The sequence below is a fragment of the Megascapheus bottae genome, chromosome 1 (genome assembly GCF_031878675.1).
Source record: "Megascapheus bottae isolate mThoBot1 chromosome 1, mThoBot2.hap1, whole genome shotgun sequence".
Taxonomy (NCBI): Eukaryota; Metazoa; Chordata; class Mammalia; order Rodentia; family Geomyidae; genus Megascapheus; species Megascapheus bottae.
Window position 1 is genome coordinate 205,278 of NC_143509.1, and position 27,157 is coordinate 232,434.

The 27,157-nt window shown below is 57.3% G+C and overlaps 1 protein-coding gene across 1 annotated transcript; it reads left to right on the forward strand.

Moving 5' to 3' along the window:
* The first annotated feature begins 3,633 nt into the window (after window positions 1-3,633).
* Fcho1 (FCH and mu domain containing endocytic adaptor 1) lies at window positions 3,634-18,846 on the forward strand. Its single transcript, XM_090334124.1, has 27 exons — window positions 3,634-3,689; window positions 5,458-5,539; window positions 9,792-9,883; window positions 10,404-10,478; window positions 10,707-10,848; window positions 11,280-11,432; window positions 11,555-11,659; window positions 12,046-12,144; window positions 12,223-12,319; window positions 13,366-13,410; window positions 13,521-13,599; window positions 13,948-13,972; window positions 14,278-14,335; window positions 14,623-14,801; window positions 14,883-14,907; window positions 15,220-15,271; window positions 15,525-15,619; window positions 15,712-15,975; window positions 16,530-16,618; window positions 16,696-16,780; window positions 16,863-16,971; window positions 17,076-17,231; window positions 17,343-17,475; window positions 17,775-17,974; window positions 18,055-18,110; window positions 18,377-18,541; window positions 18,662-18,846. Exons 2-27 carry the CDS (start codon window positions 5,513-5,515, stop codon window positions 18,682-18,684), a joined length of 2,628 nt encoding a protein of 875 aa, XP_090190250.1. The 5' UTR covers window positions 3,634-3,689; window positions 5,458-5,512; the 3' UTR covers window positions 18,685-18,846.
* Window positions 18,847-27,157: the final 8,311 nt, after the last annotated feature.

Consider the following 27,157-nt stretch of genomic DNA (forward strand, 5'->3'; position numbering starts at 1 on the left):
CTGAAAACTGAGGTTCGATTCAGATTCCTTGGTACCACATACTTAGGAAAAGCTGAGAGTGGAATTGGTGCTGTGGCTCAAGGGGTAGGGCAGTAGCCTTGAGCTGAAGAGCTCAGGGACAGTGCCCAGGCCCAGAATTCAAGCCCAGTGACCGACCAAAAAGAAAGAGTGGCTCAAGTGGTCAAGTGGCAGAGCTCTAGCCTTGAGAAAGCCTATGGTCAGTGCCCAGTCCCTAAGTTCAAGAAGAAAATAAAAACTAGACCCAATCTAATCCAGTTAAATAGGATTTTTATTGACCTGAGCCAAACCTTGGAATCTATTTAAAAACAATACCAAACAAACAAAAACAAAAGACCCAGCAAAAAGCGCTGGGGTCCGTCTTCGTGGTAGACCCTACCAAGCAGGAGGCCCTGAGATCGAACCCCAGGATCCCCCCTCTCCTGGTGCGGGGTGTCAGTCATAGAGGAGCTGGGTGTGTGGAACACAGGAATTCTCTGTAAAACCGAAACTGGTCTAAAAAGACCGAAATGTGCAGTTGCCATGGGCAACCTCGACCCTCTGGTGTGCAGTGAGGACCAGAGCCCGGGCAGGAAATGGGGGCAGCGTTCCAGGTGGACCCACAGGCCCTGCAAGCCTTATTGAAGGAGCGCATGGGGCGTCCCCCAGAGCTGCCCGGTCGTGTGCTGGGGTGCAGCGTAGTGGTGGAGTCCGGGCGTAGCACCATCGTGGTATCTGCGGCCCTGGGCTGGGGCAGCAGACCTGCTGGGTGACCCCCACTCTGAGCTCCGCCTGTCCCCATCGATGACATCAATATCGTCCTGACGTAGCCCGTCGCTGCAACAAGACCCAGTGAGCCTTCCTTAGTGCTTGTGGCACAATAGGCCCCAAAGAAATGCTGGCTGACCCTTCTTCCCCCCACTGGGTCTCAGATGACAGGAGCGGTGCCTGTCTCTTTAAATTACGCAAATTAACTGCAGGTGCCAGTGAGGGCGGTGGCCCGGCGGATGAGTAGGGCTTTAAAAGGGGGGGGGGGGAGCGTCTTCTCCGGCTCAGCCAATCAGAGCGCGGGTCTGGTGAGGTGCGCTGGCTCGAAGATCCAATGGTGGGCGGGGCCGACTCAGAGCCCGCCCTCGCCGCGCCGTCTCGGGGCGTGGCTCCTCAGGCCCCGCCCAGGGGCGTGGCCGGCGCCGCGGCAGTCCTGTGAGGCGCGGGGCGCGGGCCGCGGGGCGGCGCGGTGGTGGCAGCGTCGGAGCCGCAGGTGGCAGCGCGGGGCTCGGCCGGGCTCGGAGGTGAGCTGTCTCCGGGGGGCCCGCGGCCCAGTCCGCGGTGCCCTGCGGCTGTCGCCACGCGCAGGGAGCGCTCGGGGGAGGGCGGCGGCGCGAGGCGGGCGGCGCGGGGCCTCCCCGGGGGTCCGCGGGCCGCGGCAGGGTCCCCAGACTCCGCCTCCCGCCTGTGCCGAGGCTCCGCGGGCCGCGGCGGCTGAGCCCGGGCAGCTCCTTTATCCTAACCCCGGATCCGGCCGGCCGGGCGGCGGAGCCCCGGCGCGACCCCCACAGCAGGTGCACCCGGCCCGGCGCGGTCCCCGGCGCGGCGGGAATCCGGCGCCCTCGGCCGCCTCACGCGGGTCCAGGGCGGACAAGGCCTGGCTGTGCCCGGGCCGTGCGTGCGTGGGGGCCGCGGTGGGCGGGGGCCGGGGGAGCCAAGGGTCGGAGGCAGGGAGGGGGGCCGCGGTGGGCCTGGGCGGCCGTGGGGGCCGCGGTGGGTGGAGGAGGGGCGTGGGGACCGCGGTGGGCCGTGCGTGGGGGCCGCGGTGGGCCTGGGCGGCCGTGCGTGGGGGCCGCGGTGGGCCGGGGCTGTCGTGGGGGCCGCGGTGGGCCTGGGCGGCCGTGCGTGGGGGCCGCGGTGGACTGGGGCGGCCGTGGGGGCCTCGGTGGGCCTGGGCGGGGCGTGGGGGCCGCGGTGGGCGGAGGCGGGGCGTGGGGGCCGCCACGCACCCTTCTGGGGGAAGGCGCGCGCTGCACCTGCTCTGAGGATGAAAATAAACAGAGGCCAAAGGGGATCTCGTGGAGGAGCTGCGGCGCCAGGCCCACCCCACCTCCTCGGCCCCCCTTGCTGGCCCCGGAGCCGCCAGCCTCCCCGTGACCTTGGGCCCTGACAGCCCACCGGCGGCCTCTGTTGCCTCACTTGGGGGACTGACCCCTGCGTCAACACCCCCAGCCCATTGCTTGCCGGACTTGATGATTGCTTAGGACAGTCTTATCTAGGGTCAAGGTGACAGTGGGCTTGGGGCTCCCTCCTGATCCCCGACTGCCCTGAGCCTCGGTGTACCTGGCTGTGCAGTGGGCTTATGGTCTCACCGGCCTGGCTGGGAGAGCAGGGCTGGCCCTAGAGAAACCAGGCCCAGTGGCATCGGTGGCCCCGGTATCACCGGCGGGGCCACCCGGGGCACACCCTGACCCACATTCCAGCACCCACACAGGGACCAGATGGGCAATGGGCAGGAGCCCTGGCTGGGCAGGGAAGGAGGTGCCCCTCCCTGGAGCCCGGGTCCAGCTTGGGCAGAGAGGGGCTGACACTCCTGAATTGGAATCTGCCTGGATGGTGGTGGTGGCTTCACCCTCCCCAGCTGCCTCCTCCTCCCTGAGGGGTTCAGAGGAAGCTAGGCTGCACAGACAGGCTCATTAGGATATTAATTATAATATTGGTTCTCGGTAATGGGGTCATAGCTGACCAGAAAAGACTGAGCTGGATGCCGAATCTCCAACACCTGGCAAGACCGGCTACTCAATTGGCACTCCATGGATGCTCACCACAGCATGCCAGGAAGATTGAAGGATAGTGGGCTAGAAGGTCCTGAGTGCCAGGTCGCCACGTGACCTTGGCATGGGCCTCAGTTTCCCCACACCCACTGGGTTGAGGGGCCTGTTCTGTTTCCTGGGAGCCTGGAAGCCCAGAGAGGTCCAGGGTGGCTCAAGGTCACCCAGCAAGATCTCAGGGACTCTGGACATACCATTCCAGGTGGGACCTGGTGCCCTGCTGTCTGCTGACTCAGTTCTGCCAGGCTGTGCAATTCCTGGGCCCTAGGTTTTCGGGAACTGGAAGCAGGGAGCCTGCAGAGAGGTTGCCTGAGGCAGCTGGCAGCCTGCTGTGTGACCTCAGACCCTGGCTAGCTATCTGTCTGTCTCTGGGCTTGGCTCTGGCCTGGTGGCTGCCACAGTGATGTTTTGATGAAGTTGGGGTGGAAGGGTAGGGCTCACATTGATGTTCAAGGGCATCCTGGTGCCAGTGCCCAGGAAAGAATAGTTTTGAGTTTCTCATGGAGTAAGGACTCTTGAGGCCCCTAAGCCAGCCCTGCCCGGCCTTCATTTCCCCTACAGAGCCTGTCATTTCACATTTCACAACCATAATCCTGGTGATTATCTGTCTGCGATGCCAGTCCCTGGTAGGGCCTGGGGCTAGACCTCAGTTTCCCCTGGGCCTTCTGGTGGCCCTGGGAATCACAAAAGCCAGTTGGGCAGGCAGGGAGGGAGGGGAGGTGGCGGTTGGTGGCAGGGGCGGGGTGCATTTCCTGTCCCCCACATACGCATGCACGCACGGCTGTGCTCCTGGAGACGGAAGTCACCAGGCCTCGTGGCGGTGTACCAGACTGCTCTGCCCTCTGGAGCCTCAGCCAACCTGCCGCCCACCTGGTGAGTCCCAGCCCCATCTAGGAGGCCCCACCACCCCTCAGGCCCCTCAGATCAGAAAGTGGCCCAGTTTCTGTTAGGACATGGAGCAGGTGCGACTTCCTGGGCCTGGTCTGGTGGTTCTCCTCTGCTCTGCCTGCCCCATGGCCTCTGGGATGGTTGTCAGAGGTGACACCTTAGAGACCCAGTGGACCTGGGGACCCAGAGCCTCACATGGTGGTGGTTCTGAATGCAAGGTCATGACAGCTGGTCTGGGGCCGTCCTCAGCCCAAGATATTGGGTGCTGACATGGCCATGCCTCAGTTTCCTCACCTGCAAGGTGGCTAGTGCAGGGCTGGGTTGGTTGTGGCCCTGGTGGGGGCACACAAGATGTTGTCTCTGGGGAACTCAGCCCAGTGGCAGGAGCCACACATCGGGTGGAACGTTTTCCTGTGCCCCACAAGGCAGCTGCCACTGGTCCCCATGACTCCAAGCACTGCCTGCCTGGTAGGAACTAGGGGCTCAGTTCTGTTGTACCTGGTTTAAAGTCAAGCTTCTTTCCAGGGTGTCCAACAGGGATGTAAGAGGTCCACAGAGCTGGGTGACCAGCCCAGGCTGTGAGTTAAGGGAACTTGAGTTCTGCTGCTTCAGACCTCAGCCTGGGGCCCACTGCCATGGCTTCCTTAGGGGCTTTGTGCTTTGTGGAGGCCCCAGCATTGCCTGCACAGGGTCATGGTTAGGTACATTTTCTTGGTGAACTCCTAGTCATGCTTGAAAACCTGGGTTGCCACGTCCCATCCTTCAGTCTGGGATTCCCCAGCTTTTGAAGCTCCAATCCATCTATCTGTGACCATTCACACCAGATGAAGGGTCCAGCTCTGTCCAGCTCTCTCAAGAGTAGGTAAACTGAGGCTTGGAGCAGCAGCTGGGCCCAACCCCCCCATTCAGTCCTTTCTTCATGTGGCCCATCCTGTGGTCACTGGCCACTCCCCCCCAATACCACTAATACTGTCTCTCAGGCTCCCAGCTGCTGTTGAGTTGCCTGGGCCCATAAATAATGCATGAGACCATAGTCTCCAGTGACGGCCCAGCCTCCTCTGTGGCCTGGTGTTGCCTGACCCCCTCTCTCCTGCCTGGGGCGGGGGGGGGGGCACTGGGTGACTCTGGGTTTGGGGCCTCGGCCCTGTTTTGCAGATGGGGAAAGCGAGGCACAGAGCTGGACAGTGATGAACACCTGGTGACCAAGGCTTAGGGCTACCAGCTGGGCCCCATCCAGGAAGGTGCTTGTGGCAGGTCTGGGTGGGGCCCAAGGAATTGGGACCCCCTGCTCCTTGTACTGGCCCTGCCTGGCTTGCTTCTCTTACCAGATCCTCCGCCCACAGGAGCCATCCAGGGTGTGGCTGAGGCCTGGCTTGACCGGCTAAGGGCACTTTCTACTCCTGTACTCTGCTGTGCAACCGGCAAGTAGCAGCATCCCCTCTGAGCAGGAGACTCAGCTTCCTCCCCTGTAAACTGACCTAGCACTTATGCATCCCCTTGTCCAGGAATTCCTACATATGCTTAGGAACCCTTTGTGCTACCCCCCCCCCTCTAGTCTGAATTCCCTTAGTCCCTGGGTTGTCATCTAGTCCAGCTCTGACAGTATACAATCCTGTCCCCTAGATGGGAACTCAGGACATGACTGGCCACTCTCAGACCCTGGTGGCCCTGGTCCGCGGCCTTGCACTTCCTCCTCCCCCATTTCTTCCCAGCTGCACTGGTATAACTCATGGCTCCACATTACTCTTTCCAGACAGTCACTGGGCTGGACCTGCAGGGGCTTCTACATCGCCACACACAGCACCAGGATGTCGTATTTCGGGGAGCATTTTTGGGTAAGATTCATTTTCTACATTTATTTAGGTAGGGTTGTCATCGTCGTCATCGTCATCATTGTTCACCTCCTCCTCCTCCTCCTCCTCCTCCTCCTCCTCCTCCTCCTCCTCCTCTTCCTTCTTTTTGCCAAACATGGGATTTGAATTCAGGGCCTGAGCACTGCCCTTGGGCTTTATCAAGGATAGAGCTCTACCACTTGAGCCATAGCACCACCTCCAGCTTTTTCTATGTATGTGGTACTGAGGAATCGAACCCAGGTCTTTGTGCATGCTAGGCAAGCACTCTGCTGAGGCAAACACTCTACTACTAGGCCAAACTCCTGGGCCCTTGAGAAGGGTTTTCTGACCTAAAGACTTTTGTGGAGGTGGGTGGGTAGAGTGCTTGTGGCAGGGTTCAGGAAAGGGGTATGGTCCAAAGGAGGTGAGGTGGGACAGAACTCAGAGGCCTGGTGACCCTGTCAAGGATCTGACAGCCCAAAATGGAGGCTGCTGAGATTCCATTGTCTGCAAGCTCTACAAAGAAACGAGAGTCAGAGCTCAAACATGGACTGAGCTGAGCTTCTAGGACCAGAGTCAAATCAGCAGGACATTCTACCGCCTTCCTGCCCTAGACAGCTGGCTTGACCCATATAGCCCCTGCAGCTCTGTACCAACCAAGTTAGGGACCCCTGCTGTAGCCCAGAGGGGTGAAGAAGACACGCCTGTTCCATCGGCCCACCCATGCACGCACCCACCCATCCAGCCACCAAACCATCCACCCACTCACCCTTCCACCCCAGCCATCTATCTACCCATCCATCCATCTACCTATCATCCATTCACGCACTGGCTCACTGACTCCTTCATTCCCTGTTTTTTTCTGTCCAGTCCTTCCTGGTAGTCCCCCACCCCTTCCCTGTCCTCTTAAAGCCCTACCCCAGGGAGGAGCTTCTGCAAGGGTGGAGAGCCCATCTGATGTCTACCCTGAGGAGCGGGGCATCTCAGGGAGGGCTGGCCTCAGCTGGCATCTCTGCCATGGAGCCCAGTCCCCTGGCATGTGGGGAGGTGGTCCAGGAGGAGGGTGTGACTGACCATTAGCCTTTCGGGATGGCCCGAAAGTGAGGACTGGTGCCCCAGGACAGGACTGATGGCCAGCAGGCACCTCAGTAGCAGCACAGACCCAGACTTAGGGGAGGAGGGCAGAAAGCCCCATCCTCAGCAGTAGGCCTGAGCCAGCACTGGAAAGAGGGAGCCCGTTGCTAGGCAACCCGTTGCCCCAGTGACAAACCTGCTTCCCTCCCCAGCTGGAGCTCCTCTCACTGGCACATGTTTTCTTAAAGGGACCGCATCCCCTTGCCACATGGGGTGTCTGTGGCCTGTGCCCCCTTCCCCAGGGTCAGACTCCCCATCCTGGCCTCTGATGGATGTGTCCCCCTGCCCAGGGGCTGAGTTTCTCTGGAATCCCTTACGCACCTCTGAGTAAGGTGTGGGGTGTGGGTGGATCTAGTGTCACTCCCATACCCACACCTACTGTCAGTTATTTTTAATTGCACAAGACACAAAAGCCGACTGGAAAACTGAGATGAGCAATAAGAAAATAGAAACCACCTCTGATTCCTCCCAGAGACGTCAAGCTGGATGCTGAGCCCCCAGGGCTGGGCCGTTAGTGAGGGGGAGCCTCTGGGCAGATGGCCTTGTCCCCCTAAGCCTCGTCCCCCCAAGCTTGTCCTGTCCATGCCAGGAACATCCAGGAAGTTCCTTCCTCTCTCTCTCTCCTCTCTTTCTCAACCCTGAGCCTCAACACTAGAGCTCTACCACTTGAGCCACAGCACCACTTCCAGCTTCTTCTGTGTATGTGGTACCAAGGAATTGAACCCAGGGCCCCATGCATGCTAGGTGAGCATTCTGCCACTAGGCTGTATTTCCAGCCCCCACCAAGTTAAAGACCCCTAAGTTCTTTTAACAGGGTGCTTGTTCCCAGAGCCTCACAGACATGTCCTGCTTTGCCAGGGTTTCCTGGCCACACAGGATCACCCCAGCCCAGTGGCCAGAGTAGGGTGAGGCACTGGGAAGCTATGGAGAAGTGGACAGGGGAGCAGCTGGACCACACTGTGGAAGGAAGCCGTTTTCTGGATGATGCTGGGGCCAGCCTAGATTCAGAAGCCTCTCCCAGGACCCTGGGCAGACAGCCCAGGAAGGCACACACATGCAGGCCTGGGACACAGGCCAGGAGCTGACTGAGGCAGCCCAGATGCTGGCCCAGGCGGCCGTGCCTGGTGCAGCTTACCCGAGGATGCCAGCCCACCGCAGCATTCCCATTCAGTAGCTGCTGGCCCGGGCTCAGTCTTACCCAGAGGTCCTGTGTTCATGTCATGCCCCACACATCACCCCAGGCCTCGGGCACCGAGGGTTATCCCCCCCCCACACACACACACAGGGAACTGACCCAGGGAGGTCACGTCACCCATCCAAGGCAGCTTGGCAGCTCCGAGGGACATTGGATGCTTGGGCTGTGGGAGTTTAACTCCAAACATGTGACCTCAGGGAGCCAGAGTGGCCAGGGAGCAGGGCTCAGAGCAGGTCTCCAGAAAAGGAGGCAGGCACCTCTCTGCGAACTCAGGGACTTGGGAGAGGCAGGCTGGTGAGCCAGTGGAAGAGCCAGAAGCCCAGCAGAGGATCGGGGAGGAGAGGAAATTCCAGGCTACGGATTTCAGCAGCTGGTGGACAACTGGGTACCCTGGATAGCTCTAGAGTGGGATGACTATGAGGGGGTTGGGGTTTTGAGGCTGATCTGGTTGTGGGGGTCCTGGAATTGGTTTCTCCATTCCTGCAGCAAGAGTCTACAAGTGGGTTCCTGCCTTGGCTTCTGACCTTGCAGGGAACAGAGGGTTGAACCGGGGATTGTAGGGAAGTGCAGAAGGCCACCATTGTGGAGAGAGACCAGTGACCACCAGACAGTGATTTGTGTTAGGAATTACACAGCATGGAATGTAGCCCTCACCTAGCAAGCAGGAGGCTCTGGGCCCTTCCTAGAGCGGAAGAAATTTACTTGTAAAAGCTCTCACCACAGTTCTGGCAGGACCGAAGTGTGACCCTAGCAAACCCCTTTGTGATGACATCCAATGAGAAGCCACAAATGAGGAGGTTCAGAGAGGCACAGCGGCTTTCCCAGGTCACACAGCACAGCTCTAGTCCCTCAGGGGGACAGTTTTGGGACAGAGCTTGGAGGATCAATCTAGGTTTGCGTAACGCCCCAGTAGCACTGGCAGAAATGTAAGTTCATTTGTTGACAAGCCCGAAAGCTTCAGTGTTCTTCAGCTCATCCTGTGCTGGGCTTTGTTGGGTCTTGTGAGAACTCAGACCCAGATCCTATATGGGGTCTAAGAGGAGGTTTTCACATTGGAAAGAACAGAAGCACACAATTACAGTGGCTACAAAAAGTGAATAGTTGTGAGTTATGTTGCCTTCAGAATTGGTTTAATACAGCAACTTGACTAAACACACACATATTATTCAGACTTTTTTTTTGTCGGTTGTGGAACTTGAATCCTGGGCCTGGGCACTGTCCCTGAGCTCTTGAGCTCAAGGCTACCCCCCTACCCCTTGAGCTACAGCACCACTTCTGGTTTTCTTGTGGTTAATTGTAGATAGGAGTCTCAGACTTTAGTGCCTGGGCTGGCTTTGAACTGTGATCCTCAGATTTCAACCACCTGAGTAGCTAGGATTACAGGTGTGAGCCACTGTACCTGGCTCACTAGGACATTTTTGGTTTAAGATCTTTCCAAGCTTCATATTGTCTCTGTGTCTCTGTCTCTCTGTCTGTCTGTCTCTCTCTCTCTCTCTCTCTCACACACACACACACACATGCGTGCACGTGCCCCATGCTGGAAAGGAACCCAGGGCCTGAAACATTCTACACAAGCAATATGCCTTACAGCTGTCCACTTGGCATCTAACATCTCCACACAGTTCCTCCTCTCTGCGAAGACAGATAAATCAGACAGGCCAGTGGAGGAAGAGACACAGACACAAAGTGAGACCAGACTTCTCAAGGATGAACAAAATCCCCAAACTTCTCTCTGATTGGACGCACTTGAAGCCTGCCAGCCAGTCACTCTTGGCCACACAGGAAATGCAGCATGTTGATTGGCATAGGCTTGGGTCAATCCCTACAGCCATGATCAGACTTGTGCTGGTTGGCTCTGCTATCTCACTGATGTGTGCATCCTGGAGACTCGTTCCCATTTCTTAGTCTGTACCCCATTTTCTGCAGGGTGAGAAAAACCATGGCTTCGAGGTCCTGTACCACAGTGTGAAGCAGGGTCCCATCTCCACCAAAGAGCTGGCCGACTTCATCCGGGAGAGGTGAGGCTTCTATGCTCCACCCGCCCCAAGGCTCCTCCTCCTACCAGGCCCTCAGGTGTAACCACAAGGCGAGCACACTTCACGGCTCGCAGCCCCACCCTTGAAGCCATGCCCCATCAACTGGCCTAGATTCCTGGTCCTTCAGGAGCCCAAGGGCTCTTAACCCTGTGACCCCATAAACAGTCACCTGGCTTGGGGGCTTCCCCACCTTCAGTCAACACACCTACCTGGGGGGATCCAGAGTCGGCCTCCTCCTGGACAAACACACACACTGAGCCTGGCCTGGTGGGCCGCCTCTGATCCCACAGCCCAGAGGACAATGCAGAGGGGTCTGAGTTCACGGACAGCCAGGGCTGCACAGCCAGGCCCTGTCTCAATGAAGTTTGTGGAAAGTTTTTATGACTTGTGGCTGCCGCTCCAGATATTACCCCTGTGGTAAAGCACAGTTAGGGCAAGTGGCATTTGAGGTGGGGAAACTGAGGCTTGGATGGTATCTGGAAAGTGCCTCCCCTCCCCGCAGGGCCACTGTGGAGGAGACTTACTCCAAGGCCATGGCGAAACTCTCCAAGCTGGCCAGCAATGGAACCCCCATGGGGTGAGTGAGACGTTTCTTCACTCCGCTGAGTGCTGGCCACCACCCGCCGCCAGGTTCAGCTGGAGTGGAGCCCTTTCCTGGGCCGAGCCATGCTGGGGAGGACACTAGATGACCAGGGGTCTGGAAGATGAGAAACCCAGGCAGGGCTACTGCAAAGCCCCCCACCGTGTGCTTAGGGGGTGGGAGTGGAGTGGGGAGGGCGGAATCGGAGGCGATGGCTGTCCCCAGGACCTTCGCCCCGCTCTGGGAGGTCTTCCGAGTCTCCTCGGACAAGCTGGCGCTGTGCCACCTGGAGCTGACTCGGAAACTGCAGGACCTCATCAAGGACGTGCTGCGGTACGGGGAGGAGCAGCTCAGATCCCACAAGAAGGTGTGTGTGTGTGTGTGTGTGTACTGGGGGGTCCCACAGGAAGGGGGGCAGGCAGCACTGCTGGGCCCCAGGCACCCTGCAGCAGGAGGGCAGGCGGGCTGCGGGGTCCCCAGCGCGGGGAGGCGGGGTTCCCGACATTAAAGGCCTTTGCGTTGTCGCCAGTCGGCCTGAAGCTAGGCAGGGTGGGTGGTGTGGACCGAGGGCTGGGGCGGAAGCCCGGCCCTCCCGCCCGCGCGCTCGCTCAGCCGGACACTGGGGCTACAGACAGATCCCTGGACATCGTGGACCCCAGTCGAGGCAGGGTCTCGGGGTGCCTTGCCGGGTCCCAGTGTGTGCGCAGGGGCGGAATTCTGTGTCTCTGCGGGGTGCGGGGCTGGGGGGCGGGCCCGGGAGACGAGGGGCGGCCGGGCACCGCTGCGCTCCACCCGCAGTGCAAGGAAGAGGTGCTGGGCACGCTGGACGCCGTGCACGTGCTGGCCGGGGTCAGCCAGCTGCTGCCCAAGTGTCGCGAGAACTACCTGAGCCGCTGCATGGACCAGGAGCGCCTGCGCCGCGAGAGCACCAGCCAGAAGGAGATGGACAAGGTGCGACGCGCGCAGGCGCACGGGGGTGGCGCGGGCACGCGGGGGACGCGGCGTGGGTCGCCTGCCAGGCGGTGGGGACCCGTGTCCCCTTCCCCAATGCCGCTCTTCTCGGTCCTTCCCAGGCAGAAGCCAAAACCAAGAAGGCGGCCGAGGGCCTGCGGCGCTCGGTGGAGAAGTACAACTCAGCGCGGACGGACTTCGAGCACAAGATGCTGGACTCGGCCGTGGTGAGAGCCCGTTTCCGTCCACCCAGCCACGCGCGTGCGCAAAGCGCAGATGAGGATGAGAACTCGGCCGAGGAGAGCTGCGGGGCCACGGCCTGGAAAGATGCGCGGCGGGCGGGGGTTTTCCGGCGTGGCTGATCTGGGCTCGGGCGGTGTGGGCAGGAGCGCGTCCTCCGGGGACTTCCCTCCTCGCGGACGCCCGGTCTCCTCACTTCATGCCTGGCACGCCGCCCCCAGCCACGCCCCCGAAGCGGTCCTCATTTGCATCCCGCCCAGTCATTGGCTCGGGATCGAAAGCCTCCCGAGGCCGTGTGCTCTCATTGGCCGGGCTGGGCCACGTGACCGCCCACCGGGCCCGTCTCTCCCTTTGCCCCGCCCTCCCGCTGCAGCGCTTCCAAGCCATGGAGGAGACGCACCTGCGGCACATGAAGGCCCTGCTGGGCTCCTACGCACACTCAGTGGAGGACACGCACGTGCAGATTGGGCAGGTGAGGGTAGTGGCGGCTGAGGACAGGTGAGGCCGGCGGCCCGGGCCTGGCCTCCAGTCACCAGGCCGCGCCCTCCAGGTGCACGAGGAGTTCAAGCAGAACATCGAGAACGTCAGCGTGGAGGTGCTGCTTCGGACGTTTGCTGAGAGCAAGGGCACTGGCCGGGAGAAGCCAGGTGAGCCGGGGCTGCCTGCAGTTCTAGGCCTCCATTTTGTGCGGCTACCTGGAAACTAGCGATGCTCAGACCCCAGTGGGGCCTTGGGAGCCGGGCTCACTCATTGTGCTCAGGGCACTGCCTCACAGCAAAACGAAGGAATCCAGCAGGGTAGAGGGAAGTTTGAGGCAGGCCTGGATTTGACTTTTCCTCCTCACCTGCAGTCAGTGTCTTAACTTCTCCGAGACTCGGGTTTTTTGCTGCTGTTGGTGGTTGTGGGACTTGAACTCTGGGCCTGGGTGCTGTCCCTGAGCTCTTCAGCTCAAGGCTAGCGCCCTACCCATTGAGCCAGTTTTCTGGTCTTTAATTGGACTTTGAACCACGATCCTCAGATCTCACGCCTGAGTAGCCAGGCGTGATTCAGCTAAAGACTCGGTTTTTTCTTTTTCCTTTTTTTTTTTTTTTTTTTTTTTGCCAGTCCTGGGCTTGAGCTCAAGCCTGAGCACTGTCCTTGGACTTTCTCAAGGTTAGAGTTCTACCGCTTGAGCCTCAGCACCACTTCTAGCTTTTTTCTATGTATGTGGTACCGAGGAATCGAACCCGGGTGTTCTTGCATGCTAGGCGAGCACTCTACCACCAGGCCAAACTTCCGGCCCCGGTTTTTTCATCTTTAAAGTGGAGTTGACAAAAACATTCAGTAATCAATGTTTGCTGGCACACATCAGGCACTAAATGTGGGTGAAGCAGTCCGGACCTCAAGTCTAAAGTCAGCCAGGAAGGCCTGTTCTTTCTCTCCTTTGTTTTTGATCGCCACAATCTCGCTTCTGCTCACAGACCCTCCATGGCTCCCACCCACCCCTCTGTGTCCTGGCTGCTTGTCTTGCTTACAAACAACCTGATACCAACTCTTACCTGCTACCCAGAGTGGAAGTGGCCACACTGGACCACCTTGGGCTTTCCGTTAGGACCTCACAGTCCTCAGATTGTGGCCTGGTTGTGGCCCTGCCCTGCTGGCCTTGTGGCTCTGTCCAGCCTTAGACATGTCTTTCTATCTCTCCCCATCTCAGGACCACTGGACTTCGAGGCATATAGTGCAGCTGCCCTGCAGGAAGGCAAGTAGATCTGGGCCAGGTGCCCAGGCCAGCCAGGGTGGGGTGGGGGGGTGTGGGCAGGCCTGATTGGGTGGAAGGGGCCATGGCTCACCACCCCTTATTTCCCCCAGCAATGAAGCGGCTGCGAGGAGCCAAGGCCTTCCGCCTCCCTGGACTCAGCCGGCGAGAGCGGGAGCTGCCTGCAGCTGTGTGAGAGAGCCCTGCGCCCTAGCTTGCCCAGACATCCCAGAACCCCTTCTTTCTTCTGCCCAGGTCATCCCCGGACTCTCCTCCAGGGGTGCCCTGCAGCACCCCTGCCCATGCTAGTCTAGAATTTCCCTTCCCTTTGCCAAATCTCAGCCAGGAGCTCCCAGCCCTGGGTAGCCAGCAGTACTGGCTCCTGTATCCCACCTCCCCAGGCTAGCCCTCCCCACCCTCCACCTCTGCTCAGCTCCTTCCAAGTCCACCCCCATCATGAGATCATCCCCCAAGGGATCCACTCTGAGACCCTGCGGCTCTGTGTGGCTGTGGGCTGACAAACGTGTCTTCCTGTCCCAGAGACTTCCTGGAGCCCGACTCAGGGGTGCGTGCTGGGGGTGGAGCCTGTCTGTGGTGGGTGGGGCCTGTGTGTGGGGTGTGGCATCTGGACGGTGCTGGGGGCGGGGCCTTGATCACTCTGGGCCTCCACTTTCAGTCAGGAGCTGGGCACCAGGTAGCTGGAGCTTGGGGCTGGGTTCAAATCCCTTGGTCCAAACAGAGGGACTGGAAGCCTTGGAGCCTCTGCGTCCCCTGTTAGCAGGGGACGATGGTTTCTGTCTTAAGGTCCCAGTCAGGACCTGGGGATGAGGTGAGATTACCACTGAGGAAACTGAGCCTTCATTTCTCCAGATGTGTCCGGAGGTGGATGAAGAGGGGTTCACTGTCCGGCCTGATGTGACCCAGAACAATATCCTCTGCAGGGTGGGGCCTGACTAGTGTGTCCAGGACAAATCCCTGTCTACCTCGTGCCTGTCTGGGCAGGTCCAGTGCAAACCTCGGCCCTTGCAGGGTCCGGGATGGGCAAGAGAAGCCAGGAGAGGACTGTCCCAGAGGGAGGGGCGCCGTGATGTGTTTAGCAGCTGAATAGGAGTTTGCCACTCTACAGGGCACTGGGCGGTGGGTGTAGGACCGGGCAGGACCTTGTTCTGGGAAGAAGCCCACCTGCTGTCTACCGGCTCCTTGACCACCACCTACGCACGGCCGAGCCTTCTCGGGTCTCGTCCAGCGACTCAGACTTCGATGATGAGGAGCCCCGCAGGTTCCACGTGCACATCAAGCCTGCCCCAGCCCGCACCCCCACCTGCAGCTCCGAGGCCTCGGTGGCCCAGCTCAAGGCCACGGCTGGCAGCCTCATCCTTCCTCCTGGCCCTGGGGTGAGGTGTGGGAGGGGTGCCTTGGGTGTGTGTCAGGGCAGCTGGATGCAGCCCAGCCTGACCCTGCCTCGCTTCTCACAGGGCACCATGAAACGCCACTCTTCCCGTGAGTGTCTTGGTCTGGGAAGGGCAGGGAGGGGAGCTGGGCCTGGGTGTGGGTGACTGGTGTTCACACCCAGCCCTCCTGGGACGTGGGACGGGGCCCCGCAGCTCTGCCAGGACCTCTGGCCCTCCCTCTCCTTCTGGCACAGTGCTCACGACTGAGAACTGAGCATGGGCCTCAGAAGTGGCTGGGATGCGGAAGAAGCCACATGGCGGTTGGCTGGGCAGGGGTTGGCCAGGCCCAGCATTGGTCCCCACCGTGCAGGAAGGAGCATGGTGGGTGGGTGACGGTGGACTTTGGGGGTCTCTCCTGCAGGGGATGCTGCTGGCAAGCCCCTGAGGCCTCGGTCAGCCCCAAGGACCGGCAGGTGGGTTCCCCCCATCTCACCCACTGTGCTGCTCCCCTGCTCTAGTGGAGACAGTGCCGCTTTGGGGAACCACATCACTCAGGCATTTATGAAGTCTGCTGTGGACGTGTGCTGGGCGAGGCCTGGGGGTCTGGGAGGGCACCCTGGGGGGTGGCTTCCTGAAGGACTGCAGGCATGGAGCTGGGAACACAGGCTCCAGGGTAGGCGGGACATCCGGGATTAGAGCCGGGCCTTTTGTCCTCCTCGTCCCCAGCTGTGCGGAGAAGCTGCCGTCCTCGGATGAGCAGGTGTCCAAGAGCCTCTTTGGGCCACCTCTGGAGTCAGCCTTGGACCACGAGGATTTCACGGGTGACTGGGAGTAGGATTCGGGTGGTGTGGGCTGTGGGCCAACAGGGCCCGCACTGCACGTGGGCTGACCTGGCGCCTCCCTCCCCACTTAGGCTCCAGCAGCCTTGGCTTCACCTCCAGTCCCTCCCCATTCTCCTCATCCCCTGAAAATGTGGAGGACTCTGGCCTGGACTCTCCCTCCCACGCTGCCCCTGGGCCCTCCCCAGAGTCCTGGGTCCCCCGCCCAGGCACCCCGCAGAGCCCACCCAGCTGCAGAGCACAGCCCCCTGAATCCAGGGGGACCTGGAGCCTGCCCCCTCCGGACTCCCCACAGCCCCTTGTGCCATCACCGGGTGCCTGGGGGCTGGAGGCCACAGGTGAGGCCAGCAAGGGCTTGGGGTTGGGACGCCCTAGGGCTTGGGCATACTGAGTGGCTGGGAGGGTGAAGGCCCTGGGTGGGCAGCCCGTGCAAAGGCCCTGGGCAGCAGCATGGGGGCTGAGGAGCCAGGAGGCAGCTGGGCTGGGAGTGAGGGGTAAGATGACTGTGTCCTAGGTGGACGGGGAATGAGGGGTTGGGTGACTGGAAGGGATGAGGCTTGGCTTGGCTTGAGGGGGTCACACCCTTTGGAAGTCTGAGGACAGGGGAGCGGCAGGGGTGAGCTGAGGAGAAGCCAGGGCCTGGTGGAGGTCGCTGGGGTCCGTGGGCAGAGGGAGGAGGAGGGACTGCACCCAGTTCCCAAAAGTGAGCACAGGCACCGGGCAACAGGGGTGCACTTTTGGCCTCCTAAGTCGGGGGTCCCTGTGTCCATCCCCCCACCTCCGTGTGTGTGGGCAGACGGGGCACTCACAGCTGTCAGTCCCGTGGGGTGTTCTTTGGTTTGGGTGCAGCCCCTGAAGAAGCACCTCAGACTCCCTTCTCCACCCTCCCCAGACCTGACCCCTGCCGACCCTGCAGCTGCACCCCGGAGAGCCCGCGTGCGGAAGGCGGCCTGTCCCCTGGCTCGCAGCCACGGAGACCTGGTGGGTAGGGGTAGCGTGGCTGGGGTCCACTCTGGCCACCGTCACCCTCTCCTGAGCTCACCTTCCCTCTCCCCCAGGCCCGGTCCCTGAGCCCCTCCCCAGCCCCGCTGGGCTCCAGCGTCGCCCCGGAGCGGCCCAGCTTTGCCTCCCAGACAGCACATGGTGCGTGGGGATGCGGGCCCGACCAGCTGGGCGGTCCCTGGGCTCTCCTGCCTGTCTGACCCCGCTCTCCCCCCGCACCCAGGCGTGTCCCGGGGCCCCAGCCCGGTGGTGCTGGGCTCCCAGGACGCCCTGCCGGTGGCCACAGCCTTCACCGAGTACGTCCACGCCTACTTCTGCGGCCACAGCCCCAGGTGCGGGTACGGGGCGGCCTGGGAGTCGCTCGAGCTGGGGAGAGGGTCGGGGCTGCGGGAGGCCCGGGCCGGCCGGGACCGTGCCAGCCCGTCTCCGCCCCCAGCTGCCTGGCTCGCGTGACCGGGGAGCTGACCATGACCTTCCCCGCCGGCATCGTGCGCGTGTTCAGCGGGACCCCGCCGCCGCCCGTGCTCAGCTTCCGTCTGGTGCACACGGCGCCCGTGGAGCAGTTCCAGCCCAACGCCGACCTGCTCTTCAGGTGGGCGCCTCCGGGTCGCCCCACCGCGGGGCGCGGGGCGGGGGGGGGCCTGGGGCGGGCCGAGGTCGCTCCGCGGGGCCGGGCGCAGGTGACCGTCCCCGCCCTCCGCAGTGATCCCTCCCAGAGCGACCCGGAGACCAAAGACTTCTGGCTCAACATGGCCGCGCTGACCGAGGCCCTGCAGCGCCAGGCCGAGCAGAACCCGGCCGCCTCCTACTACAACCTGGTGCTGCTGCGCTACCAGGTGGGCCTGGCCCGGCAGCCAGGGCGCGTGTGGGGCGCCGGGTGGGCGTGGCTGAAGGCAGCAGAGGGCCAATGGAAGCTCGATGCGCGGGTGGGCGTGGCTGAAGGTAGCAGAGGGCCAATGGAAGCTCGATGCGCGGGTGGGCGTGGCTGAAGGTAGCAGAGGGCCAATGGAAGCTCGATGCGCGGGTGGGCGTGGCGCACTCCTGCCCCCTGCTGGAGCCGCGGCGCGATGCAGCCTCGGCCGCAGGACTGGGCGCGGGTCAGGCAGCAATGGTGCCCCCTCCCCCCCCCTCGCAGTTCTCCCGCCCAGGCCCGCAGTCGGTGCCTCTGCAGCTCAGCGCGCGCTGGCAGTGCGGGCCTGGCCTCACGCAAGTGCAGGTGGACTACGGCTACCGCGCTGGAGCCACGGCGGTGGCCACGCCCCTCACCAACGTCCAGATCCTGCTGCCCTTGGCAGAGCCGGTGACCAACGTGCGCCTGCAGCCGGCCGCCACCTGGTGAGGTGGGGGAGGGCAAAAAGTGGAGCTGGGGCCCAAGGGTGGGGCCTCACCCTCCCTGATGGCCCGTCTCCTGCCAGGAGCCTGGAAGAGAAGCGGTTTGCCTGGAAGCTCCCGGATGTGTCAGAGGCAGGGGGTGAGTAGGGATGAGGCCTGGGTGAGGCAGGTGGAGGGAGGCAGGGTGGAGTGTGAGGGTTTGGAAGATTTGGGGAAGGCGCCCTGGGGCCAGACGCTGCAAGTACAAAGGCCCTGTGGCCAGGTTGCTCTGGGACCCACAGTCATGGGATGCATTGCTGGGAGCCGTTGTCACAGGCCATGCAGCCTCAGCGTGGGTGTCCAGGAAAGAGCCCAGACCCCCTGGTGAAGGCCAGTGTGAGTGCCACTGACCCCAGGCCTCCCCAGGCTCCGGACGTCTCTCTGCCAGCTGGGAGCCACTCTCCGGGCCCAGCGCCCCCAGCCCTGTGGCCGCACAGTTCACTAGTGAGGGTGCCACACTGTCGGGCGTGGATGTGCAGCTGGTGGGCAGCGGCTACCGCATGTCACTGGTGAAGAGAAGGTTTGCCACAGGTACCAGGCCTGCCCGGAGTCCCCGGGTCACCTGGGTTAGACACACGGGTGGCTGGGGGGGCTGGGGTGACTGTCCAGAGAATAGGTGCAGGAAGGAACCTCTTGGTCTGCTGCCCTCAGGCATGTACCTGGTGAGCTGCTGACTTCTGCCCTGCCCTGCCGGTCCTGGTGCTCACCCGCCCCTCCCTGCCCCCACCAAGGCCTGCCCTCCAAGGAGAAGAGCCCCTGGGGCCCAGCCCGGCTGAGCTGACTCCACACGGGCCCTGGCCTTTTCCTCTCCGGAATAAACCATTTATTTTCTAACAGCTGCTTCGTCCAGGGTGTGTTCTATCTATGGGGTGTGAGGGCGGGAAGGAAGAGGAGAGGCGGAGGGCCCAAAAAGCCCTGCCCATCCAGTCCCACATATCTCGGAGGAGGCTGGGAAGCAGGCCAGCCTACAGGGGATTGGAAGAGAACCCGAGGGGAGACAGGAGTCTCGTGGACTTCATTGCCTGGTACTCCAGTGCTCAGATCTCAGCCTCCTGAGCAGCTGGCTCCCTCTAACTTCTGTTTGTGTGTGCCAGTTCTGGGGCCTCTTGCTCTCACTTGGTTTCCTAACTCCTGGCTTGCGCTCTTCCACGTGGGCCTCCGTGTCTCCAGGCCTACATCTTGCTGGTAATTGGAGATGGAGTCTCAGGCTTTCCTGCCTAGATAGGCTCAAGCCACTGTCCTCCAGTCTCGGCCTTCTGTATAGCCAGTGCCCCAGGCACCGCACACTGAACACGCTCCACCTTTAGAAGGCTGCCCTGACTCCCTGGGAGGCTTGGCCCTCTTCCCCTCTTCTCCCTCCCCCCGCCCTCCCTCCCCTTTGCCCTCTCCTCTGCCCACTCTCCCTCCCTTGTGGGAGACTCTGGTTGGGGTGGGTATGGGGCACTTGGAGAGCAGCCTGCAGGATGGGACATGTCATGACAGATGCTTTGGGAGCCACCAGAGGCCGGTCAATGGTAGGATGTGTGACCCCAGGCTCCTGGCCGGCCCCGGCTCCGCCACCGCAGACATAGCTATGGGCTGCCATCCCCTAGCTCCACACGGTGCCTCCGGGTGGCACAGCTCCACTGCTGCTGCCCAAGCTCACCTTGGCCTGCCACTGCCTGCTGGCACCCAGCTTTATCTGGTGCTGCCCGGTGACAGTGTGGCCAGTGCCTGCCGACTCAGCCTGCCTTTCACAGCACAAGGGCCCTTGTCTCCCATGGTTGGCAGACAGGGGCCCTTTACCCAAGGACTCCCCAGCATAGCAGGGCGGGCCCCTCTGGAGTGCTTGTGACTCAGGAGACCTCATACCTACCACAGGGCCCTCAGCTTGGGGTCACCTGGTCAGGGAAGTGGCCCTAATCTCTAATTGTTTAATTGCATGGAGAGCCACCCTGCTTTCACTATTGTGCATTGTTCCAGGCGGCTGTGCAGGTCATTCGCCACGTCCCCTGGTCCCATGGCCACCACCTCTGTCCAGGCCCAAGACCTATCCCCCTCTGCGGTCACTCCCCACGCCCTGCGGCCACGGGGGTTTGCCGCCCAGGAATCACACACTGAGTGGCCTGTGACCAACTTCTGTAAGGGACCATCTCTGCGGTGACACAGATTGCAGCCTCCTGGGTAGCTGGGATGACAGGCGTGAGCCACACCCAGCCTGCCTGCCCCAGCATGGCCGGCTCCCCCTGTCCTGGGTGGGGATCCCTCCTCCTCCTCCAGGTCCAGGTTCAGCGAGGTTCCCGTACACGGGAGAGGGTGGGGAAGACCTTGACTGTTGGGAGCCAGAGTGGAATCAAACTGTACCTTGACTTGCATCAGATGATGGCTATATTGTCTTATTGCTTTCTGGCCCTATTCTATGTAAATGACCTGAGAATTACCATATGAATGTAACACCTGGAGGTTCCCTGGGAGAGGAGGAGGGAAGAAGGGGGAGTGGAAAATAAACGCGGCAGTCTCGGCAGTCTTTGCCTGGACTGCGGACATCCCGGACCCGGTGTGTCTGTCTCTCTTCTTTTTCTTCCTAGTCCTTGTCCCCTATTTCAGGAACCCCAATCTGCGAACCCTGGTTTGCTGCCGGTTGGCCCCGGCATCTGGCGCCCGAACAGGGACCCTGAAAATCTGGGACGAAGGTGAAGGACCCCTCCCTGTGGTGAGTAACACATCGTAGGACTATTAAGAGAGTATAGTCAGGAGTAAAAATTATGGGTCAAGCTAATAGCCATGGGTTATTTCTACCGATCTTAACAGGCCTATTTGAAGCCCACGGAACGTGGGTGGAAGAGGGGGTGCTTCAGAGCTTCCTACAGTTTCTCAAGGAGGCATGCCCGAGGTCTATAGAGGAGGAATTCCAAAAAGCCTGGCAGCGGATAGGAAAAAGAATTCAAGATTATTATGATGTATATGGCCCCGAAAGACCCCAGTAGAGGCTATTACTGTGTGGAATTTAGTAAGTGAATACATAGATCCTCTACATGAAGATGCTGAACTTAATCTTGAATTAAGGGAACTTTATGAGTTAAAGGACCCTTCTGAAGAACCTGAGGCTGAGCCATATGCCGCAGCCCAAGAGAGTCTAAGTGAGATCTTGCAAAGGTAACAACAACCAGTAGATATTGAGTATCAGATTTCAGGTCTGAATACCAAGGAGGAAAGTTATGATGAGTCATTGGAGGGCCGGGTGGCTACGATAGAGAAGAAGTTAGAAGAAATGCTACATCTTCTATCGAAAATGGGGACAGAGCAGAGAGCCCCCCCAGAAGTAGGAAAGAAATATGACCCTCAGGCCACTATGGTGTCTGATTCTAAACCTTACCCCTCACACCCACCGCCTCCGGCTGCAGCCTTACGGCCTCAATCCCTTTCTCAACCTTTAGGCAAGCCTAAAGGCCCTAGCAACAAGTCCCTTTTAACAGGCACTACAACCAGGCACAGTGCATCGCAATTAAACCTGACTCAGGCTGCTAGAGAGAGGGAAGATATTTCAGGGCCTTGATGCTTCCCTAGTTTAGTTGATCATGATGAACAAGTATACCATCAACCTGTTAAACTATTACAGGATTTAAAAAATGCCTGCTCCCAATATGGGCCAACTGCCCCTTTTACTCAAGTAATATTGGAGGCCGCGTGTGCTGGTATTGCATGCCCAAATGACTGGAAGCGGCTTGCCAGAGCATGCCTTAGTGCAGGAGAGTACTTATTATGGGAGACAGAGTTCACTGCACAGTGTCGGGCTAAAATTGAAACAAATAGGTCTAAGAACCCGCCTTACACTGTTGATCAGTTGTTAGGAGAGGGAACCTATAAAAACACCGAAGATCAATTGGGTTATGCAAAGGAGGCCTATTTACAAATAAATGCTGCGGCGAGAGAGGCTTGGAAAAAGTTACGCAATTCCAATCGTACAAAAAATCTAGTAGAAGTTAAACAGGGACCGAATGAACCTTATCTAGAATTTTTGTCTCGATTAATGGAGACTGCAGACTGCCTAGTACAAGATGAGAATGCAAGGGAGAGTATAGTTAGACACATAGCCTATGAAAATGCCAACACCGCCTGTCAGGCGGCTATCAGACCCCATAGGAATAAGGGAGGAATCACGGACTTTATTTCACTGTGTGCTGATATTGGACCCTCCCATGTACAAGGCCTTACTTTAGCCGCCGCTCCTCAAGGAAAGACTGTTAGTGAGTCTCTAAAATATAGAGGTCAGCGGCATTCTCGGGATGCTAGACCCCCAGGGCGTTGCTTTTCTTGTGGACAAATAGGACATTGGATGACGCAATGCCCACGCCAGGCCAGGCAAAAGAGAGAAAAATCACCTGGCACATGTCCACGCTGTGGTAAAGGGAAGCACTGGGCTAAAGATTGCAAGTCAGCAACAAATCGCAATGGCCGCCCGTATTTGGGAAACTGGAGGAGGGGCCAGCCCCTGGCCCCGCAAAACCATGGGGCAGTCCCTCCCTCTTCTCGGCCACAAGTGCATCTTCTAACAACCCCCCAAGATCAGTCTCCGGCCTCCTCCGTGCCACCCCAGGCAGTGCAGGATTGGACCTCTGTTCCTCCACCTGCTCAGTATTGACCCCAGAGATGGGGACACAAGCTCTCCCCACGGGGGTCTTCGGCCCCCTTCCCCCGGGAGTGGCTGGATTGCTGTTAGGGCGAAGTAGCTCAGCCCTTAAAGGGATACAGATTACACCTGGCAAAATTGACCAGGATTTTACTGGAGAAATCAAAGTTATGGCCTCTGCCCCGAAACACATGGTATCGATCCCAGCCGGTCAAAAATTAGCACAATTAATACTTGTGCCTTTACCTCCCGGGGAGACTGCTAATTCTTCTGCCCCATGCGGACAGAGAGGATTTGGATCCTCTGATATCTATTGGGTACAAAGCATAAAACAAGAGAGGCCTGAGATGACTATATTTATACAAGAAAAGCCCTTTAAAGGAATATTAGACACTGGAGCAGATGTGTCTGTGATATCTAAAAAACACTGGCCAGCCCAATGGCCCCTGACAACCTCTATGACTTCCCTACAGGGGGTTGGGCAAGCAACTGACCCACAGCAGAGCAGTGCGATCCTTGTTTGGAGAGATGAGGAGGGGCACTCTGGTCATTTTCAGCCATTTGTCTTGGATCATCTGCCAATTAATTTATGGGGTCGTGATATCATGGAAAAAATGGGAGTGTATATGTTCAGTCCTAGTGCTGCGGTCACTAAGCAGTTACTTGATCAAGGCCTCCTCCCCTTTAGGGGACTAGGCCGAGCAGCACATGGGGAGCTAGAGCCACTCCAACCCCAGTCTCACCCTACGAGACAAGGATTGGGGTATCCCTTGACGGGAGCTGTCGTTTGCCCTCCCCCTCATGCTGATCCCATAAATTGGCTCTCTGAACAACCGGTATGGGTTGAACAGTGGCCTCTTTCTCTAGAAAAGATCATTGCAGCTCAGCAGCTGGTACAGGAACAGCTGGACTTGGGACATGTGGCCCCTTCTAACTCTCCATGGAATTCTCCAATTTTTGTTATAAAGAAAAAGTCAGGTAAATGGAGGCTGTTACAGGATTTGAGAAAGGTTAACGCGACAATGGAACTGATGGGGGCCCTACAGCCTGGCTTGCCTTCACCCATGGCAATCCCAAAGGATACTTATAAGATTATTATAGATTTGAAGGATTGTTTCTATACTATACCCCTGGCGCCTCAAGACTGTAAGCGCTTTGCCTTCAGCGTCCCCTCTGTTAATTTTAAAGAACACATGAAGCGATATCACTGGCTTGTGCTCCCACAGGGCATGGCATATAGCCCAACTTTATGTCAAAGTTTTGTAGCTAGAGCCATTTCTTCCACTCGTGAAAAATTTTCTTCTGTTTATATTGTTCATTATATGGATGACATCTTGTTGGCTTGTTCTGACCCTATCGTCGTACAACAAGCCTTTGGACAACTAAAGCAAGATCTGAGCCTCTTTGGCCTTATAATAGCAGCTGAAAAGGTTCAGGAACACCCCCCTTTTACATATCTAGGCCATATATTAGGCCCACACTATTTTAAAAGCCAAAAAATACAATTAAAAACTTCCCACTTAAGAACTCTTCATGATTTTCAGCAATTCTTAGGAGATATAAATTGGCTTCGGCCTTATCTAAAGCTCTCCACAGGAGAGTTAAAACCCCTTTTTGATCTCTTAAAAGGAGATACCAACCCTACATCCTTGCGTGAATTAAATCCTGACGCCAGGAGGGCCATCCAAATTGTAGAAAAGGCAATTTCCCAGCAACAAGTGACCTATTGTGACTATTCTAAACCATGGGGAGTTTATATTTTAGCTACTTCTCACTCCCCAACTGCTGTATTGTGGCAGGATGGCCCACTTTTATGGCTTTATCTACCATCAACACCCGGCAAAGTGCTGACCCCCTACTACGAATTGGTAGCTAATCTGATACATATGTGCTGAGTGGATTCCCGTAAATATTTAGGTCAGGAACCTCATTTTATCTGTGTCCCATATAATTCACAACAACAAGATTGGCTATTCGCCCATTGCGATTCTTGGGCCATTGCTTGGGCCAATTATACGGGGAAAATTTTGCATCACTACCCGTCTAACAAACTTCTCCAATTTGCTGCGTGTCATATGTTTCTATTTCCTTCCATAGTACAGGCCTCGCCTTTATCTTCTGCCGCTTTGGTATTTACAGATGGATCCTCTAATGGAAAGGCTGCTTTGACCATTAATGGGAAAACTCAATCTTGGGTTACGGGTTTTTCCTCCGCCCAAGAGGTGGAATTAGAGGCTGTTTTACAAGCACTCGTCCTGTTACAAGACGAGCCCTTTAACTTATACTCAGACAGTCAATATGTAATTCGTGCTCTTCAAGTCATAGAAACTGTTCCCTTTATTGGAACTACTAACTCCAATATTCAGACCCAATTTCGCCAAGTACAAACTTTGCTTTGTTCTCGCAACCACCCCTGTTTTTTTGGCTTTGTTCGAGCTCACACTAATCTTCCTGGCCCTTTAAGTGAGGGCAATGCAGTTACTGACTCCGACACCAGAGTTTACTTAACTCAGGTTGAACTTGCTAAGCAGTCACATGCCATCCATCATCAAAACAGTCGAGCCTTGCGCCGACAGTTTAAATTATCTAGAGAAGCGGCACGTCAAATAGTTAAGACTTGCTCCAACTGTGTCCCTTTTTCACCAGCCCCCCATTTAGGCATAAATCCACGAGGACTGCTTTCTAATCACATTTGGCAGATGGATGTCACGCATGTTCCATCATTTGGCCGATTAAAATATGTTCATGTTACTGTAGATACTTATTCTAATTTTATCTTGGCCACCCCCCTTGCTGGGGAAGCCACTAAACATTGTATCTCTCACTGCATTCGATGCTTTGCTGAGATGGGGATTCCCTCGCAAATAAAAACAGATAATGGCCCTGGCTATGCAAGCCGAGCATTTCAATCCTTCTGCCATTCCTATAATATCACTCATATTACAGGCATTCCTTACAATCCTCAAGGTCAAGGCATCGTGGAGAGAGCTAATGGATTATTAAAACATCAAATTGCTAAAATACAGAAAGGAGAGTCGTATCCCGCTACCCCTGTGAATATACTCAATCATGCTTTATTTGTTTTAAATTTTTTGAATTTGGATTCAAATAATTTATCTGCTGCTCAGCGATTCTGGGAAAAAAGAGAGCAGCGTGCTTTTGCCTTAGTAAAGTGGAAGGATCCCCTAACTGGTGCTTGGCATGGACCCGATCCTGTTCTAACCTGGGGTCGAGGGCATGTATGTGTTTTTTCACAAGGAGAAAATGACGCCCGCTGGCTGCCTGAACGCTGCGTTCGGATCGTGGAGAGTGACAGTGGCCATCCAAGCAGCGACTCACTGGGCCTACACCCCCAACCCTCCAGTGGTGCATCCTGCGACGTGGGAAGGACCTGAGTTATTTGTGCATGTCAATCGGGACTGCTACTGATCCACTTGTTCCACACATTCATATGAGCTGTGTTTCTCCTCCTTTTACTATTATGTAGGGACCTTTTAACATATTTATTGACTCTACACAATTTAATATGTGACATTATTTTGTCTTTACCAGCCCTCTTCTTAATAACCTTTTTTGTAAAAGATGCCCAGGTGAAAAGCAAAGGCCTCCAGAGGTAAGCAGAAGTTGGCCGACCCCCTTGTATGTCTGCGTTTTATTTTATTTTATTTTATTTTATTTTATTTTTGTTTGTTTGTTTGAAAAGGTGCACTGTGGGCCTAAAACAGAGGCCTGGGTGGTCAAGGGACGCCTTGACCCCCCCTCCCCTTCTGAGTTTCTTGTCGATAACAAGGCATACCTGAGAGTCCCACCAGCAAGACATGTCTAAATCTAAAAATAACTGTTTGGTGAAAACATTCATTTGAGCTCATGTTTTTTGTGTTAAGTGTATCTGATTGAGTCCAATTTTCTTGTTATATGTCAATGTCTGATTATTTAAAAGTCTCCGTTTCTCTGTCTTGTTCGTGTTACATATTTTTCCTTGTCCAGTTTTGTCTTTAAAAATTGGTACCATTTCTAAGTATGGATCCTTATGGTTTTTTTGTGCATACTCAAGCACACATCCTTGTTATTTATTTGAACATTTCTGGGCCTAGCATGGCCGCTCCCCCATGTCTGCAGTTGTGACAAGCCCTGGAAAAATAAATTCCAGCTAAGTTGCCTTGCAAAAAGTTTTGTTTTGAACCTGGTTCTCATCTATAAGAGTAAAATTGGCAAAACTCTCTTGACACAAACTTCCGGAAAACGAACGGCCAATATTAATTTTGCGCACTTTATGATCTTTGAGTATGAATGTGTATGAATGAGTGAGTGAACATGTTCAAGGTTAAATTGTCAGCATGCTGTATAAAACAATGGTTGAACTCATTTGAAACAAAGGCAATTGGGTAAATCTAAGTCTAAACTTCAAGAAAATTATTATGCTTGAATGTTTCCTATGTCTTAAAAGTATTATTGCATTGTTTTAAAGAAAAACTGGTAAAAAGTATTTTTCTAAAGATCCTGAAATCTGCATTTTAAAAAATCTGGTATTGCAATAC

Bases quoted from the DNA above. Each gene is read 5' to 3' on its own strand.
- Fcho1 (XM_090334124.1), top strand. From the start codon at position 5,513: ATGTCGTATTTCGGGGAGCATTTTTGG. The intron at 10,479-10,706 runs GTGAGTGAGACG...GGCTGTCCCCAG, and splicing joins AGCAATGGAACCCCCATGGG to GACCTTCGCCCCGCTCTGGG. The intron at 17,476-17,774 runs GTGGGCCTGGCC...CCCCCCTCGCAG, and splicing joins TGGTGCTGCTGCGCTACCAG to TTCTCCCGCCCAGGCCCGCA.